This window comes from Denticeps clupeoides, chromosome 19 (genome assembly GCF_900700375.1).
Source record: "Denticeps clupeoides chromosome 19, fDenClu1.1, whole genome shotgun sequence".
Taxonomy (NCBI): Eukaryota; Metazoa; Chordata; class Actinopteri; order Clupeiformes; family Denticipitidae; genus Denticeps; species Denticeps clupeoides.
In genome coordinates, this window is record NC_041725.1 from 11968273 (window position 1) to 11985577 (window position 17305).

The 17305-nt window shown below is 48.5% G+C and overlaps 1 protein-coding gene across 13 annotated transcripts in view; it reads left to right on the top strand.

The window, feature by feature from the left end:
• robo2 (roundabout, axon guidance receptor, homolog 2 (Drosophila)) overlaps positions 1-17305 on the top strand; it is a 323403-nt gene that overhangs the window by 169041 nt on the left and 137057 nt on the right. For all 13 annotated transcript variants that reach the window (XM_028962515.1, XM_028962523.1, XM_028962519.1 and 10 more), the window contains one exon: positions 4925-5251. In XM_028962515.1, the coding sequence (XP_028818348.1) occupies positions 4925-5251 (327 nt within the window). The remainder of the gene's footprint in view (positions 1-4924; positions 5252-17305) is intronic.

Here is a 17305-nt window from a genome sequence, read left to right on the forward strand (position 1 = left end):
GCCCCGTCGCATGTCAGAATGTCCGCGGCGGGGCGGCATGGGGGTCCTTTAAACTCTTGTCCTGTTCAACTTTTTTTTTTTTTGGGGGGTGGGGTGGCGATAGAGCCTCGGCGGGAGAGAGAGAGAGCTGGGGGGGGTGATCGCCCGTCGGCCTCGCACGCCCGAGCGGAGCGCGCATTGGAAATCATTTGATCTGCATCACACAGTTCAGCGTCCCCGCCAGCAGCCTGACAGCCCCGCGGCGCGGCCGGCCACGGCTCCCTCGCACTAATCAGCCCACAGAGGAGGAGAAAAGCGCCTCTCTCCACCGTCGAGGAGAGAGAGAGAGAGAGAGAGAGAGAGAGAGGGGAGAAAAAAGAGGGATGAAGGAGGAGGCAACGCAGCCCTTCTTCCTGTTTCCTCCTCTGCTTACTTGGCTGCTTTGACAGGCCGTCTCCTGAAGGGAAAAGATACCATCGCGTCAACGCGTGATGGCCGCAGATTGGAAGAGACAGGAGGGAGAGAGAGAGAGAGAGAGAGAGAGAGAGAGAGAGAGAGGTGGAATCAAATTAAGGAGAAAAGTATGGAGAAAATCACAGCCTGAAACGGCCGATAAGAAGGAAGTGTGTCTACTGTAGAAAAAGGAAGGCGATATGGGGGAATGAGTGAAGGCAGAGATTGAGACGGACAGCCAATGCAGTGAGAGAGAGAGAGAGAGAGAGAGAGAGAGAGAGAATGGCTCTTTGTCATGCCAGGTAGGCATCATTGCCCATTATGGGAGAATATAATATTCTCTTTCCCACAGTTATCTATTTATGCCTCAGAAAAAAAAAATACTGCATAATGCGCTGATAGGAAGTCAATAAGGAAGCAGCGACTGCAGTGTTTACAAAGAGAGCGAGCGCTGCGATCCGATCGTCCTCATAGCCCGTCAGCATTGCCGAGCAGCGAGCTTCTCCTGGAATTACTTCTGTGTTTGATCTCAGCATGTCCAACCGAACAGCGAGAGGGGAACTGCTTGCAGAGCTGTTGGGCTGGAACATGGCCCTGTGTGTGTGTGAGAGAGAGAGAGAGAGAGAAGGAGTCTAGTATAGTCCATGTAAAACCATAGCATGTGTTTTTGGGCTGATATTCTTCTACGTATTATTTCCGTATAAACATTTCTAGAGAACTTCCTTAGCACTTGTGGTCAGAAGATCCGAGCTAGGCTCTTAAAATGTTTTCATAGCAATGATATACATGATGGTATTCAATGTACTGTACCGTTTCATTTAAACTAGATTAATTTGAGAATATGAATATATACATTTATTTATATGTTACTCAATCACTATAGCGAAGCCACTTGCTGATTCTGAAGGTTTCTGCTGTGAGTTTTTCTCACACTTTCTGGTCACCACACTGGCTGCATTCAATCACAAGTTCACTCTTGCGCTCAGTGTTCTGGAGACAGTGGACACATGTGTGTGTGTGTGTGTCTGAGAGTGAGGAAAAGAGAGAGAGGCATGTGACAGTGTCCTAAGGAAGATGAATCTGGAAGAAGATGTGAAGATACAGGGGACAGCGGTGCAAAGGCAGAGCGCCATCATCACCCCCCCCCCCCCCCCCCTCCTTTTTTTTTTTTTACCACATTTCCTGCAGACGACATAACTGATGTATCCCCATCACCCCTTCCAGACACAAGATATCCATCTTCAGAAAGTGAGCGGGCGACCATAGAATCCATTGAAAGATAGAGAGAGTCTCCTGTCAGCTGGAATTGAATCCAAAGAAAGAGACCAAGTCCCAAAGGTCTCTGAGAGCTTTGCAGTCAACCTCTCAGATGGTCGTCCTCAACAGTTTCACGCTGTCAGCCGCGTTAGCCCTTCCCCATCTCGTTTCTCAAATACTTTACAGCCCTGTCAGCAGGAGCAGGGGCCTTGTGTTAAACACGCCTCGGCCGTGAGGGGAAATTGGGGTGAGGGATCGGAGGGGGAAGCCATTCTTCATATCGGGATGCTTTTTTTTTTTTTCTGGAAAGCCCTGGCCCAGTCCCGAGGTTGCCCTTGGATACCTCTGATCTGCACACGCACGTGTCCATTGGTGGAATAAGTGATATCTCTTTGGGGAGCCTTTTGCTTTCATGCACCGAAGGAGGCTGGTGTGGGATATTGATTTGGTTGGTGGGCCGGGATTTCTCTGGGGAGCTAATAAAAATAATTACAAAAAGATCATCAAAGGGCCGACCTTCTGCTCTACACATGAATAAATATGTGACAAAGACAATAAAAGCAGCCTCGCTACTTGTGTGGCCACTGCTTAGTAAGGCTGTGAAGGTTCCTGTGCACATGGAGCTACAGCATTACTGGCAACAAGCAATCGTTTGGATACAACGAGGCTTAGAAATATTGCGCAAATATCTTGCCAATTTTTTTATATACTTTGGAACTGTCCTTTGCTTGAAATTTGCAGGTAGTTTGCGTGCTGCAACACTTCGAGAAGGTAGAGACCATGCCTGCAGGTGGGAAAACTGTGGTGTCGTCCCACAGAGCCAGAGAACCATCCATCTTGAGAAAGTAAACGAGTTCGTCGGCTTTCCTCTGTACTGCGGGAGGATAAGCAGACGTTGCTGTGGGATAATTTGAGGTTTTGTGTTTTTCGTAACGGCCCCCGTGGCCACCGTGGGCGCCGAGCGAAGAGTTATTGCTGTCGGGGGGGTGGGAGGCCGTTTGATTGGAGCATGTGCCCGGAGCCCGGGTGAAGTGCACTCGTGTCGGCTCAGAGAGCACTTGATTGCACAACACCGGCGATCGCATTAAGGGGGCAACAGAAAGCCCATTTACGGTAAAGGCGGCGGGAGAAAAGGGGGCCCGATAGGAAGCCGCAAATTGACTTTCTTCCCAGCCGGGAGGGCCGCAGGGCCTGATGGCTGGGTGATGTGAAGATGCATTAGCCTTTCGCTCTGTCCTCTACTGGTCCACGAGCATCTCGGGACGATACGGCGGCAGATCGGACCGGAACGGTGGGCAGTGCCATTTATGCATTAAGGACTTGCCCCCCGTGCCAGGGAAACGACAATTGCACGGGCATCTGCTGTGTAAATTTCCACCGCCGTTGGGAGGGGAAATAAATAAATAAAAATGCAAACTGCGAGCAGATGGAGATTCAAGGTTTAAGCGATTAGGTGCTGTAGATTGGAATACAAATTGGATTAAGAGAAATTAGACTGATGCAAATCGAATGGAGCCACAACGTTTTTTTTTTTGTTTTTTTCTACCTCTCCAGCATCCTCGCCTTCGCCCTAGCGCCCGGGCCCACTGCGAGGCCCAGTGGATTATGGGAGCGGCAGATGCTCCGATGAGATAGGAATTAATGTGCTTTTGACATTCCATCTGGGGGGAAGCTGGGGGTCTCTGAGTCCTTCCCCTATCTCGCGCCTCATTTATCAATGTCATAATGTTAATTAGTACTTCATTCATTAAGGCACTTACAGGCAGAATACAAACCGGCCCCTGTGCCCCACCGCTGTCAGGAAAATTGGCTGTGGGGCCAGAGGCTGGCGCCGCACTGTGCGGGACCGTCTACTGACACAGACTTTCATTTTCATTTCTTTTTTATTATTATGTCGCTGTTTGTAGATCAGCTGGTCATGTTCACGCCGCAGCATCCCACTCGGTGATGAACAGTACAAATGATGCTGGGACAAGACAGAGGAAACTCGTCCTCGGCCCCACTTAGGCTGTAAACACCAGCTCTGATCACTAATCAATGAGACGGAAATGGCCGGAATTAGACCAAATTATGTGACGTGTGGGGCAGTCAGCCGCCTTATGCTGGGAGGGGGGGGTCAATAGTACTCCGTTTGATGCTTGACCCTCACAGCAAGAGGACAAGTCGCGCGGCCACACCCAGTACAAAGGCACGTATTTGTGCTGAGTGCTCACCCGCAGATTCTCCGCCCTCCCCCGCCCTTGCATGGGACGAGGGGCATGGGGCGCTGTTAAGATCCTGCTCGGTTCCCACCGCGCTCTAAACGCCGGCGCTGAGTTTCTGCTGCGCTGGGCGTAATCCATCACCGACTGGGCCGCGGTGGTCGCAGGTGGACGCCATGCGCTCACACACCTGCCTTTCTCGGTCAAGGACACAATCCGGTCCCCTGCGAGCTTTCATAGCCAGGCACAACTCGCATTGATTACGGATACTGATTTCTGTCGCAAACTTCACCCAAACCCACTCAAATGCCGTTCTATCAGAACGCCACATATCGTGCCGGCTAATTAATGACGCATTTTATAAACTGAGATCTTAACAAAAAATACGGAATCGTAACCTCTTGTAAACGTGTTATGAAAATATTACATGTCATTGTCGTTAGGAATTAAGAAAATAATTCCCATTTTGAAACCATTTTAGTTTCATGTTGGCAGATGTTCCAGAGCGGAGCTTAATCCGGAGTTGTTAGTGAAGCAGAACGGGGCTTTTGGTTGCAGTTAAACCTTTTTTTTTTCTCCCTTTTGTCTCTTGGTTTCCCAGCTTCAGAGATGCAAATGCCGCCCTGCCTCTAGGTTCTTATCACCGGGGGTTAAGACCTGGTCACAAACACACACGGGGGACGTTTTTCCTCGGGAGGTCATTATCATCGCACCCAGACTCCTGTAGCGGGCCCGGCGTCACCCCGAGAATAAAGAAGAAGGGTTGATGTGGGGCGGCCCCAGGGATTATCATTTTTACCCCTCACACCACACGGCCCCATATCACACGCGTGTCACCAGGTCGTATGGGGTTTTCCTCGGGTCCTTCGGTGACGGCATCTCGGAATGTTTGCTGATCGTTATGAAAAGTTCAGAGGAAAGTGTAGGGACACTAATTAATCGGTGAGCCGGATTAGAGCCAAACGCGAAGGATTACAAGAATAAATACACTCAGCGTTCATATTGTAACCGCAGCTCTACCGTTTCCCCTGCAGGATCCCGTCTTCGCCAGGAGGACTTCCCGCCCCGGATAGTGGAGCACCCCTCTAACCTGATCGTCTCCAAGGGCGAGCCGGCCACCCTCAACTGCAAGGCGGAGGGGCGGCCCACCCCGACGGTGGAGTGGTACAAGGATGGCGAGCGCGTGGAGACGGACAAGGACGACTCCCGCTCCCACAGGATGCTCCTGCCCAGCGGCTCGCTCTTCTTCCTGCGCATCGTCCACGGCCGGCGCAGCAAACCGGACGAGGGGGCCTACGTCTGCGTGGCCCGAAATTACCTCGGCGAAGCCATCAGCCGCAACGCATCGCTGGAAGTGGCATGTAAGTCGAAATCTGCGTCCCTCGCAGCTTTTTCTCAGGTTTTGCGTGCAAACATGTGACCACAGCCTTGATTCCACGTGTTTTTTTTTGTACTTTCTGAAAGAATTGGGGATTCACTGTGGCACCAGTGGCCTCTCGGAAATCTAATGTCTTGGGCTTCTGTCTGAAACCACAGATCAGAAGAGCGATTGTTGTTGCTGAGCTGCGCTCCCTCTTCAGATGCCACATAATAATTTCATTATTCGAGCAAACAATTTCGGTCTGGGTTCAATGTAGGAAGTGGCTTGTAATTTCGCTCCCGAAAATAAATCAAAATCCGGGTGGAAAACCCATTCCCACGTCAAATGGACACAAGCCATGTGTAATTACCTACAGAGCCGGTTTCAGCCTCTCAGCCTGGAACGTCCTCCGCAGCTCAGCGCAATCGAGGAACGATGTGTCGATTCCTGCCGTAAGCAGCATGGGGTTCAGAAGTTTGTCAGACGGGGGGGACCTGTCATTCGTAAGAGAACCGTCTGCGCATTCCTTTGTGATGTCACCGAGTTAAACTCAAAAGTGACAGCTGGGACATGGCCAGAGGAAAGGAGGTGGGTCCAGAGCTGAAGATGAAAGGGAGATGAGGGACACCCGACACTGCAAGGCGAGTGGGGGTTCGGGGGCAACATGGACATCTTACCTTTGAAGCCACCAGCAATAGCTCCCCCCTCGCTGGTACTGCTTCGGGACCAAGGAGCCCTGAAAGGCCACACCTGTCCCGGTGTCTGGCCCTTTAGGTTGAATCGTGGCTCGTGATCCTTCCTGTATCTCTTCCTGGCGGCGTCCCTGGGTGTGAAGGGGGAGGCGGCGGCTCTGCCAGATTTAAGTCATTAGAGATGAAGCGGTATTGGACTTGGCCCGTGGGGGAATTTGCCGGAGTTGCCGCTTAAGTGAGCGGCTTTCATGAAGTCTGTTCCCCCAGCTGATCAATACCCCTGCACCTCCTTGTGCATTGTTATGAAAAGCAAGGCGGGGTGATCCATCTCCGGAAGGAAAAATGATAATAATGTGAAAACCTATTGAGCCGAGGCGGCTTTCAAGACGTAATTGGTGTGCGTGTGTGTGTAACCGCATCAGTGCGAGAGCAACAAAGCACAATAATCAGCACGAGAGCGGCCGCGTCGCTTCGGTTCTGTCGTCCCGCACTGTGATTATTATTACGATGATCTGGTCCGGGTGAAAACAAGTAAAAGGTGACTGTGTGTGTGTGTGTGTTTGCGTAGTACCGTGAGTTGCCATGGTGAACCGCCTCTGATCTTCTCACTGGCCCTCCCCTGAGTCGGCACTTAGCCCCCAGGTGCTAACTATGCGACAGCAGCTTGAACTATTGATCGCTGTAAGAGGGTCTGCTTGCCTAAATGAAAATGCATGAAAATTTGATGAAGCCTCCAGATTATTCCTTTATTTTTTTCCAGCAGGCGGTTTAAATGAGGTGCCGCCGGTGGGGTGGGGTGGGGGGGGTCAGGTGTCACAAGGTCAGGATGAAGAATAGCAAGTTTTAGGGCAAGGAATGGAAGCGACGTCATAACGCCGCTGTTCAGAAAAAGTCCATCCCTCTTCGGCAGTGGAACAGCTTGACCGGCCTGATGGGCCGCTGCGGCTGAAACAGTATTAGTTCCAGTGTCGGCGCGGAGGCAAGTTTGTATTGGAGAGATATCCACCACCACCCCCCTTCCTTCTCTCCCACTGACCCCACTGCTGCCCCCCTTTCACGCGAGTGGCTGAGCAGGACCCCGGTGAGATAATTGAATTGCTGCGCCAAAACAGATTGAACCCAGGGTCTGCACAGCCGTGGCAAGCCGCCGCTTCACAGACATCAAGCTGCGGCACAGGAAGAGGCGAGGCGAGCCCTGAAAAGAAGGCCCTGCATTATTAATGTCCACTCCGGTTGCAGGGGAGTGTACATTTACTGGGATTGGCTCTCTGAATGGGGGCCCCGTAACACACATTACCGAATGAACAATGGCCCGCTACATAGATGAATGAGCAGCTACTCCATGTCTGTGTGAGGGTGAACGCGGAGCGCAGCGTGTCTCTGTGTACAGGAGGTGAGGTGGAACAAGGATTCGATTCACATTCTGTGAATCGGTTCAGTTCACGATTCGATTCACAATAAGGGGGCTCAGTGATGTTGCAGCAAAACCAGAAGCTGTTTCACCAATGAAACTCCAAATATTCTCCGCGGACTAGTTGGTTTAGTCTTGTTTCATTGATCATGTGAATTACCATGGATTACTCATTTTTATTGGAGGTGCAAATGATTTTAGTCCATCATATTTCGGTCCTTCAGATTAGTTATTTGCTGTGTAAACTTGGCTGTTATCTGTTAAGTAGACTGACGTGCATGCGGTATGTGTGTGTGTGTGTGTGTGTATATATATATTTTTTTTTTCAAAATCTCATCGGGGATCCACACTGCGGCGCTTCTCGCGTTTGCGGTCGGGCAGTTGCTGAAAAGCGTGGAGCAGACCTTGGAACCTCGGACCGCCTGGCCGCAAGGCACTTTTTTCCTTTCCTTGATTTCATTTTCACTCACGCTCTTAAACAGGCCGACTCTCTGCCAGCGCGAGGTGGATGAATCTGCCACAGATAAGAGTAAAAGGCACTTTTCCTCACTACTTTCCTTCTCTCCCTTAGACATAAACTGGGTCAATGAGCAGGTCCATAAATCATAGTGAAGCACGTGTCAAAAAAAGAAAAGCTCCGGCCGCAGAGTTGAATAAATTTGCTAGCGTGGCGGATCGGCGCGGGCATACGTACGTGGAAAGTATTTCAAGCCGCACCCGGGGCGCTGGCATTGGATGGGAAATGTTAATTAGCCGCTATCTCCGCCGCGTGCGGCATGCCTCGAGCTGGGGGACGCGGGCGTGTTAACTGGGGTGTCCCCGGCAGGCTGCTTGGAAGTATTGCGTCTGATCAGTCGTGTCTGGGAACAGTCAACAGGCCCTTCACGCAGGGCGATGTGTGTACATGCATCCATGGCGCCGCCTGATCCGGTTTCACTTATTAATCTTAAAATAAATGAATAAATAAATAAATTACTGGCAATGGTGACAAATGCAGGCTCCTTAGGTATTTGGTGCACCATGGGCAAGCTCTGGTGGTTGTCATTCCATTATCATTCATGGATTACTCATAAGAGTATTAATTATGACAGGATCATGATATACAACATGCTATCTATTTTAAATTGTGGTATCATTGCATAGGCAGATTTTTTGAAATATGACGATCAGTTCATTTATGTTCAGACAATTGAGTTAAAATAACTTAAATTACTAACACGAGGCATTGATTGCAGGTTCAAATCCTGAACGGCCCAGGCACCTTTCATTGCTGCCCACTGTGCACTAAGGGTGATGGAATACTGTGCTGCAGTGTTTAATAATGACAATGAGTTAGGATAAAATGACAATTTGATATGTATTTGATAAGGGTGGTAGTGGCCACGCTTGCAGCTCCAGGGGGACTGAACCCGGTGAAGCTCATTGTAGCTGCGTGTGAGAGCGCGGCCGCATCCGGGGTGGAATGTTAGGCTGCGATAAGAGGGTTGGGCTACTCGGGTCAGAGTGTCGGAGAGACACTGAGAGAGAGAATGAGGGTGGGACGGGGTAAAAGGTGTGGAATAAAATCCCTGGTTGAACTGTACTGCTGCGGATAGCCCCCTACATAAAGAATGCCTTTTTTGGTTCAGTATGTTACACACACACACACACACACACACACACACACACACACACACACACACACTTCTAAATCGCGAATTAAATTAATTGGAAATGACCTTTGTTGACTGATTTGTTTATTTGCTTTATAAGAATTTTCCTAATTTCTTCTGAAGTCCAGTAAATGTCCTCACTTTTACTGAAATTTCATAAGTTCTTAGTGTAGAAACGTAATACTCACTGAGAAAGAGGAGCAAGGACACACACTCTGACCTTCTAATGTCACAAGAGCCTTCTCGGAAATCATCTCCAGAACTGGAGTGTGTGTGTGTGTGTGTGTGTGTGTGTGTGTTGTGTTGATCAAAATGACTGCAGTCATCACGTCACCTCAAAGGACTCAAACACACACAGAAGCAGTGACATCGAAGTTGCATCACGTGAGCAGAAGCACACCACTCCAGGAGACCAGGAGGAGAGATGGGAGCGGTGGAGATGAAGGACGTGTCAGAGTCGGGGAGAGGCAGGTGGAGCGGCGGAGGAGCGAGGGAGAACACCGTCGCTTCACTCCTAATGAGCTCCAACGAGCCCCTCCCCCGTCCCCTCCCGCGTCCAAACAAGTGCGAATACCTGAGCGCCGGCGCGGTGCTCCATCACGGCCGACAGGCAGCGCGCGAGTGAGTCGTCATCCGGGCTTCTGCTGAGCCAGCTGCTTCGCGCCGCCATTACCGCCGGGAAGATGAAGCGCCCGCCTCGCTCTGTTGTTGTGTTGGGTTTTTTTTTTTTGTTTTTTTTCCCCAAACTTCCTCAGCTCCCTCTATCTCCCTTTCTCTCACTCTTTTTCACTCTCTCTCTCTCCTGCCTCCCATCCCTTTTGCCGCACAGTTATTGATGGCCCCATCGCATCTGACACCACCACTTGTGTTTCTCCTCATTTTCCACACCCATGAATATACATACACTCTCTCTCTCTCTCACACACACACACACACACACACACACATACACACAGCTGTCTTGACTCTGAGCTGGGTCTCTCATGTTGCCTCCTCTGGAGAGCTCATTTGTTTGTTCAGTAGCAGAGCTGAGTGCTGCAGAACTGCAGTCTGATCTCGAGGAGACTGTGTAACCCTATGCTAATGACTGTAGCACCACTGCACACACACACACACACACACACACACACACACACACACACACACACACACACACCAGTATCCTGAAACTTTTTTTTTTTATGCGTGATAGCGCCTGTACTGAGTGTCTGTCCATTCAGCTGCATCAAAGCTTATCTGATGTAGCCAGTCGTAAGAAAACTCGACTCAGTTGTAAATAATTAACAGCTCCCCTGGTCTTTTATTGATCTTCTTTAAAATCTGGATTTTTTTTTGGTGTTTGCATGGCTGCCTGCTGAACACACAGTGCTGTTTTTTTCATGCCCTTTTAAAATATTTTTTTTATTATTTGCTTGTGCTGTTTTTTAAAAACGTTCTTATACTGCATGGTAGGGGGACTAAACTTTGAATGGTGACAGTTTTAATAGTTCAATTCTTTGCCTCATTTCAATCAGATTCCAAACCAGTGACAACCCTGCATATTTCATACAAGTACATAAATTAATATGGATTTCTGCTATTATTCTGTTTTCACTGTGACCTCAGACACATGGGAGTCTACAGAAGGAACCATCTATAATAAATAAATGCATGAGAAAATACATAGGAATATGAAAAGAAAGCCTGTTTACCGTTACCATATGAGCATTAACTCCTATGAACAATAATCAACTGTGAGAAACATAATCTTGGTTGAGATAAATATAACACAGTTAGATTAAGTTTGACCCCAAACAAAGAATCCCCAGTATCTGCTGCCACCGTTTGCTTTCTCTCGCAGTTCAATTGACACCTCAAATTTTTGGGGAGGTCTTCCTCAGTGGCCCAGTGGACAAGGCAGCAATAATAATATTAATCAAAAAATCTGACCCCATATCACCTCCCTGGAGGGCGGCTGGCATTCTGGCCAGTGAACCCGTCACCGTGTCCAGCTGCGATTGGATTGGATCCGCTGACCCCTGGAGAACCCGCCGCAGCCCCCCTTCTCCCCAATGCTATCCCGTCGCCCATCTCTCTATCGCTCGTAATTCCCTCACCCTCTCCTCCCCTCGCACATCCCCAGCCCCGACCCAGACAAGCCCGTCTCCCCGCCGCGGGCCCTCGTGGGACGAGATAGGGGTTCTGTAATCCATCATGGCGGGCAGCTGAAGGAAAAGAGGGGACCGCAGGACCGACGCAGGCCGAGGAAATTGATTCACCTTCCCGGTCAGAAAAGCAGTCGTGTCCAGTGTGTGAGCGTGCGTCACAAACTTAACACAAGCCTCGGAATAGAGTGGCGATGTTTTTGAGGAGGGGGGCAGTCAGGTTTGAGCCTGTGTCATCATGTGGCCATTTATCGCTGTCTCCGGGTCAGGGCTGCCATAGCAACCTGCCTCAGTGATGGATGGCGCGTTTTCGGAATTCGCCAGCTACACTGCCGCATTTTCACAGGTGCCTTTAAACACACACACACTTGAACGGGCGACTTGGCGAGGCAAATCGTCCCATTTGTAAGACCCTCGTAGTCGTCCATCTTTGAACTTGAGAGGAATCAGCCCTGCTCGGTTTCAACTTTACAGCCTTTTGGCACGAATGTCCAGACGCCAAGCCCTCAAGCCCCGCCTGGCCCCCTGAGTTATAGCCGGTGCCATTTTGTTATGACTTGTGGTGATCTCTCCATGGCACAGGCCGATATTATGTTTGTCTTGGGTTACGCCAGCCGTAAACGGACACCGCTTGGACGCAGCTTCCTCCCGACAGCTGCAGAGTGTTGCCGAGGGTAGAGAGGGTCTTTGGATGGTACGTCACCTGAGACCCTCGTCCCTGCATGACCGTCCTCCCGGCCCCAGCTGCCGCTCCAGCCCTTCCTAATCCTTGAAAATAATCCTTGACTCATACTTTAGACCCATAATTTCCAGTTTTTTGTGGCCAGTCTTCCAGTCCAAAATTTCCCATTTTTTTTATGCTTTCTGGAACAAAGACGGAATGTTTTGTGGGTTTGACGACCAGTTGACAACAACTCTGGCTTTTCTGTCTGAACCCGTGTACTGAACATGGTCGTACTAAGTTGACCTAAAGCGTTTCAGACAGTAGGACAGGCCTGTCAATCAGCAAATTAGAAACAATTAAAAACATTCTCTTGGTGTAAGGAGTCTTCCTGGTCTCTGATAGTCTTAGCCCTCTGCAGTGTGTACTGTACTGAACGCAGCCTTATACCAGTGGTCACATTTTCTCATGTTCCTGGAGCCTTGCCGCCTTGTTTTGCGGCTCTGCGGCGAATTTCTGAGCATACAGAAGTACAGACAGATTGCAAGTTTGACAGGGAAGATAGAGGACTGCACATGTCTTGGCACCAAGGAACAGGCAAACACACACACACACACACGTTCTGTGGCCAAAGACCAAGTGCCTAGAAATCGACGCGCTCTATTCAGATGCAAAGCAGAGTCTTATCTACACTGAGCTCTTTACTGATGCCTGTGCTCAACCCTGTCCAGGGCAAGCCTATTACTCATAGCGCTGAGTGTGTTTTTGTGTGTTTGTGTGAGTGTATACGTGCATTCACAAGCACATCTAGAAAAGTGTCCTGTCTTTAAATTGAAGACAGCACAAGATGGTAAATGAAGTATGTCTTTTGCTATTCTTGACCTGCTTCCTTGACCGCTAAAGGCATGGATTTTCTATTCAATTTTTCTGTTCTATTTACGCTCCTCCAACTGAGTCTTTGGCCTTTGGCTGCATGTGGTTTGTCATACTCCATTTTATTCAATACTGACTGAGCATTGAAAACATTTTTCCACTCTTAAATGTGCAGAGTGTCATAGCCAGGAACATGGTAGGTGGCCAGCGGGCAATTGGTGTGAAATTGGTGTGATAATGCATTTTTTATATTTGTGTGTCACTGATTTGATTTCCCGACGCGATGAAGGTTTATCCCAATCAGATTGCACAATGTGACTAGAACAGGGCCTCGGCATCATCTGCAGCCTTCCTGTAATTGTGCGTGTTTGTCTCCCTCGCACTGAGAACATATTAATCCGCTGAAAATTAAATCGAGGTGACGTTGAGTAATCACATGCAGGGCCGAGCAGGCTGGCAAGGCTGCCTCCGCCAGGCCTCTACGGATCTTTAAAAACCATTAGCGCCTACTCACGTTTCGGGAGGGAGACACCCGCTGCACACTGTACGTTCAAGTGTATCAGTGATTGTGTGTTATAGAAGCTATAGATGCCCCATTCCATGCCATGGGACTGGCATCCGGGGGGGTGGGGCCGCACCATGCTGAAACAGCACTGTGAAGGAAAACGATCCCCCAGACACTCCAGTGTAGCAGCTCTGTGCACAACAGCTTAATTGGCCCACATAAGCAAAGATCCAATATTAAACATGAAATTTAAGCACTTTTTCCCTCATCTTGCTCCTGTCCTATTTTTAAAGGTCCCTGGTGGAATTTCGCCGCTAACAGACAAATAAATTACAGCGGTGGCACTTTTCATATGTGTATGGCTGTGGATGCTGAGAATACTATGAAAAGTATTAAGCCCAGTGCTACAACAGGGGTGATCAGTAAGGCCATGCAATTAGAGAGCTGATACCATAAATGATTGCCTGCCTCCAAATGGAAATTTGAATAATTTCCCATGTGAAACGGGTCTACGAAAAAAAAAAAGGCATTTTGTTTCAATATTATGGGTTCTTCCATATAGAAGTTTTTATGATTTTCACCTTTAACACACGTTTTATATATGTAAAATAAGCCATAGATGATGGGTGATTGATGATGTAAATATCATGGATGCATGAGTGGTTGTGTGTATGTGAACTAGAAATCTGTTCCTGCCCATGCCTGTAAGAGGCTGGATCCATCTCCTATCACCTCTGTGACCCTGAACAGGAAGAGCAAGTATGGAAAATGGATAAAGGGATGGATGATAATAAACCAACATAAGGTGTTGGGTAGAGGTGTGAACCTTCATTGGTCTTACGGTTCGATTTGATTACTGGAAAAGAGAAAGTAAAGTGATTGTCATTGTGATACACAGCAAGCACAGCACACGGTGACACAAGGAAATGTGTCCTCTGGATTTAACCATCACCCTTGTTGAACAGTGGGCAGCCATGACAGGCACCCGGGGAGCAGTGTGTGGGGACAGTGCTTTGCTCAAAGTACGGTGCTTTGCTCAATCGCTTACGATTGAGGGTACTTTACGATTATCAATGCCTAAATTATCGATGCATCACGATGCATTCCATTAATTTTCTACATTAATTCACATGAGGTTTTCAAATACTAGAGTTTTGTACACCTGTGTGGATGATTTTATTTGCCACAATTTGGCAGAAAATCACCAGGCAATGTCAACATGATGCAATCGATTATTTTCTGCACATTTGCATTTATTTCAACACCCCTAGTGTAGGGATCATCACCCACATGTACAGCTTCATCTTGGTACAAACTTTCCAGTTTCTGTTTCTTTGCTAGAGGGATGGAACTGAAACAGTTACATAATGGTGGTCGGGATGCCATCTCTTACATCTCTCAAGAATCTCTGGTTTGCCTTGAGATATGATGACTGCAGATTGTATCACATTGTCATTGTGCCCTCATCTTGATAGAAATGTTTCATCACAGGATAAAAGTGATCACTCACATTGATTTGCGTTGTATTGATTTGCAGTGACCTTTTTCTCTGAGGAGACAAGTGGACCCAAACCATGAAATTGATCTCAACAAATGATTATCTAAAGACAATATTTTCTAATTCTCACCATTCATTTCTTTTCCTGCTTTAATGGTTCATATTTTGATTTAGGAGTACAATGGTATTACCACCCTCATATGAACCACAGTTCATCAGTCACACTGAAGTAACACTCTGCCCTCCTTGAGGACCTTTTTATCGACACATTTCTACACTGCTCAAATGCCGGATTACCAATTCCTACATGAAATTACAAAAGCTTATCTAACAATTTTTCTTGGAGAACAGACAGAGAAAAAGCGACCCTGTTCAGCTTGTCAGTCAGCCTTCTGCTTGCAGGTGATAGGCACCCTGGCTTTGACATTTGGGACAAGATAGCAAGACCTTGGATCATCCCTGGATATGACCTCTGATTGGCCATTGATTGACCCTGGCCTGAACCCTGGTTAATAGACTGAATAGATACCCCATTTGTGTCTTTTTGCTCGTTGATGAAGTTAACAGTGATGGAGGATTTTATGAATGGAGACATGGATGGCTTGTGGTTCTTTTATATCCTGTGCTAAAGTAAGCAAACAAACTCAGATTTGAGTTCATCTGCTGTCTTATATCTATACATTAATTTTAAATGTTTTTTTCCTGGTGGGTGATTCCTGTCTGAAGTTATATGTCCATCCTACAGTTGATCACATGATGCTTTGTTTTTATTATATATGTGTCAATTAGGTGTGTTGAAATTAATCGAAAAATTGATCCATCATGATACAGGCGTGAACGATTCTGCATCAATGAATTAAGGAAAAGCTGATCGTAACAGTCTCTGAATGTCCAGAGATCTGCAACACAACATTTTCATCTTACTGAGAGTTTAGAAAAACTATACTCCGGTGCTGAGCCCCGCGGCGAGCGCATGCCGGGTTCGCTTTAGATTTTCTCCAATGAGCCCAAAAATGGTCTCTGTTCAGGTCAACCAGGCATGCTTTTGTCCTTGTGGCTTCAGGTTGTAAATGGTTTGAGTTGGTGTGTAGTGGAGAAAACTCTGGTGAAGCATGCAGAGAAAGGAGGCCTGCCGGGGAGAAAGAGAATCTCTATTTATTATGCTTTATTTACCTGGGTAAATGTCGGGGACATTACACGTACCCAACATTACTGCTTTTATGTAATACAAGATGAAACAATAGCGCGACCACAGGAGCTTGGACCAGTCTGCTCGGTTCCTCTGCTTGGTGGAGAGTCGTTCTGCAGCAGGACTGAAGCAGACGACTAACTCCGCCCACAGCATAGTGCCGTGAGCATTTAAAGAAGAACTACTAGTATATACGACTGTTACGATGTGAACACGGACTGAACGGTGACAGTTTTTCTGCTCACTGTAGCAAATCCAAGCGTCCACACAGGCGTACGAGACCTTAACTCTTGTATTTGAAAACATCATGTGACAATGTAGAAAACCAGTGAGGTTCACACCTCTAGTATCGACCCCCTTCTTCTCCTTTATCTTTCCTCAGCTTCTGGCTTCTGTTTCCCAATCCAACCCCCCGCCCCCATGTCCCCTTGATTATAGCTCCCTGACTGTCTGCAGATGATAACCATTTTCCATCCAACACTGAGGGATCCCTGCCACATCCCCCACCACGCTTCTCCGGGACTTGAAGAGTCAGATAGTGGAGCGGCGCGCCGACGAGGCCGCTAATGAAATTAGCCTCATTCTCATAAGCTTTAATAAGTCACTCGACTCGATTAAAGGCGGTTGGGGATGGAACAAGAGGGGAAAAGCAGTGAGGAGGGAGGGGGTACGTAGGGATGTTGGGGTTTGGGGGGGGGGGACTTGAATCATCTGCAAGTCAGTCCATTGCTGCCAAGCAGGGTGTTGATTGGCATAAATATTCCTCCCCCCTAGTCCCACCACCTCGGGGCGAAATACAGGAGCCAGGAACCCTCAAGCACCCACATCCTCCTCCCTAATCCCCACGGCATCTCCCAGAACAACCTCCTTCACTCCCTCTCATTTCTGATGCACTGGCAGACAGAGGGGGAGGTGGAAGTGTGTGTGTGTGTGTCTTTGAGGGACTCTTCCCTTGTCTAAGGCATCATTAACTCTCAGAAAGCAAGGCAATGCCATGTCCCTCTACCACTGTGTGCCCCGTTACTCCTTGAACCCACATTCTTCTCTGTCATCCCTGTACCCTCTGACCTGCGAGACTCCCGGATGCCCGCTGCACTGCAGGTGTGTAGGTAGGAAACCTAATGCCCAGCCGCATTAATCACATGACCTGAAGCCAGCCATCACGTAGCATGTTCTGAGGCAAATAGCATGGTGACGCTGGGAACAGACACGTGAGAAACCCTCATCCCCGCCTTCTTCCTGTCTTCTTCTTTCTTGTACCCCACCTCCCAGTTCTCTGTTCTTCATGTCTGCTGTTTGTAAGATGGTGTGCGGTGAGGCCGAAAGGGCAATGGATTTGACAGGGTGTCATGGTGACTCTTTGATGCAGTCGAATGTCAGCCAGTCGGCTGGCCACGTTGGGGCTGTCAGCGTGAAAAGGGGACCCCCGC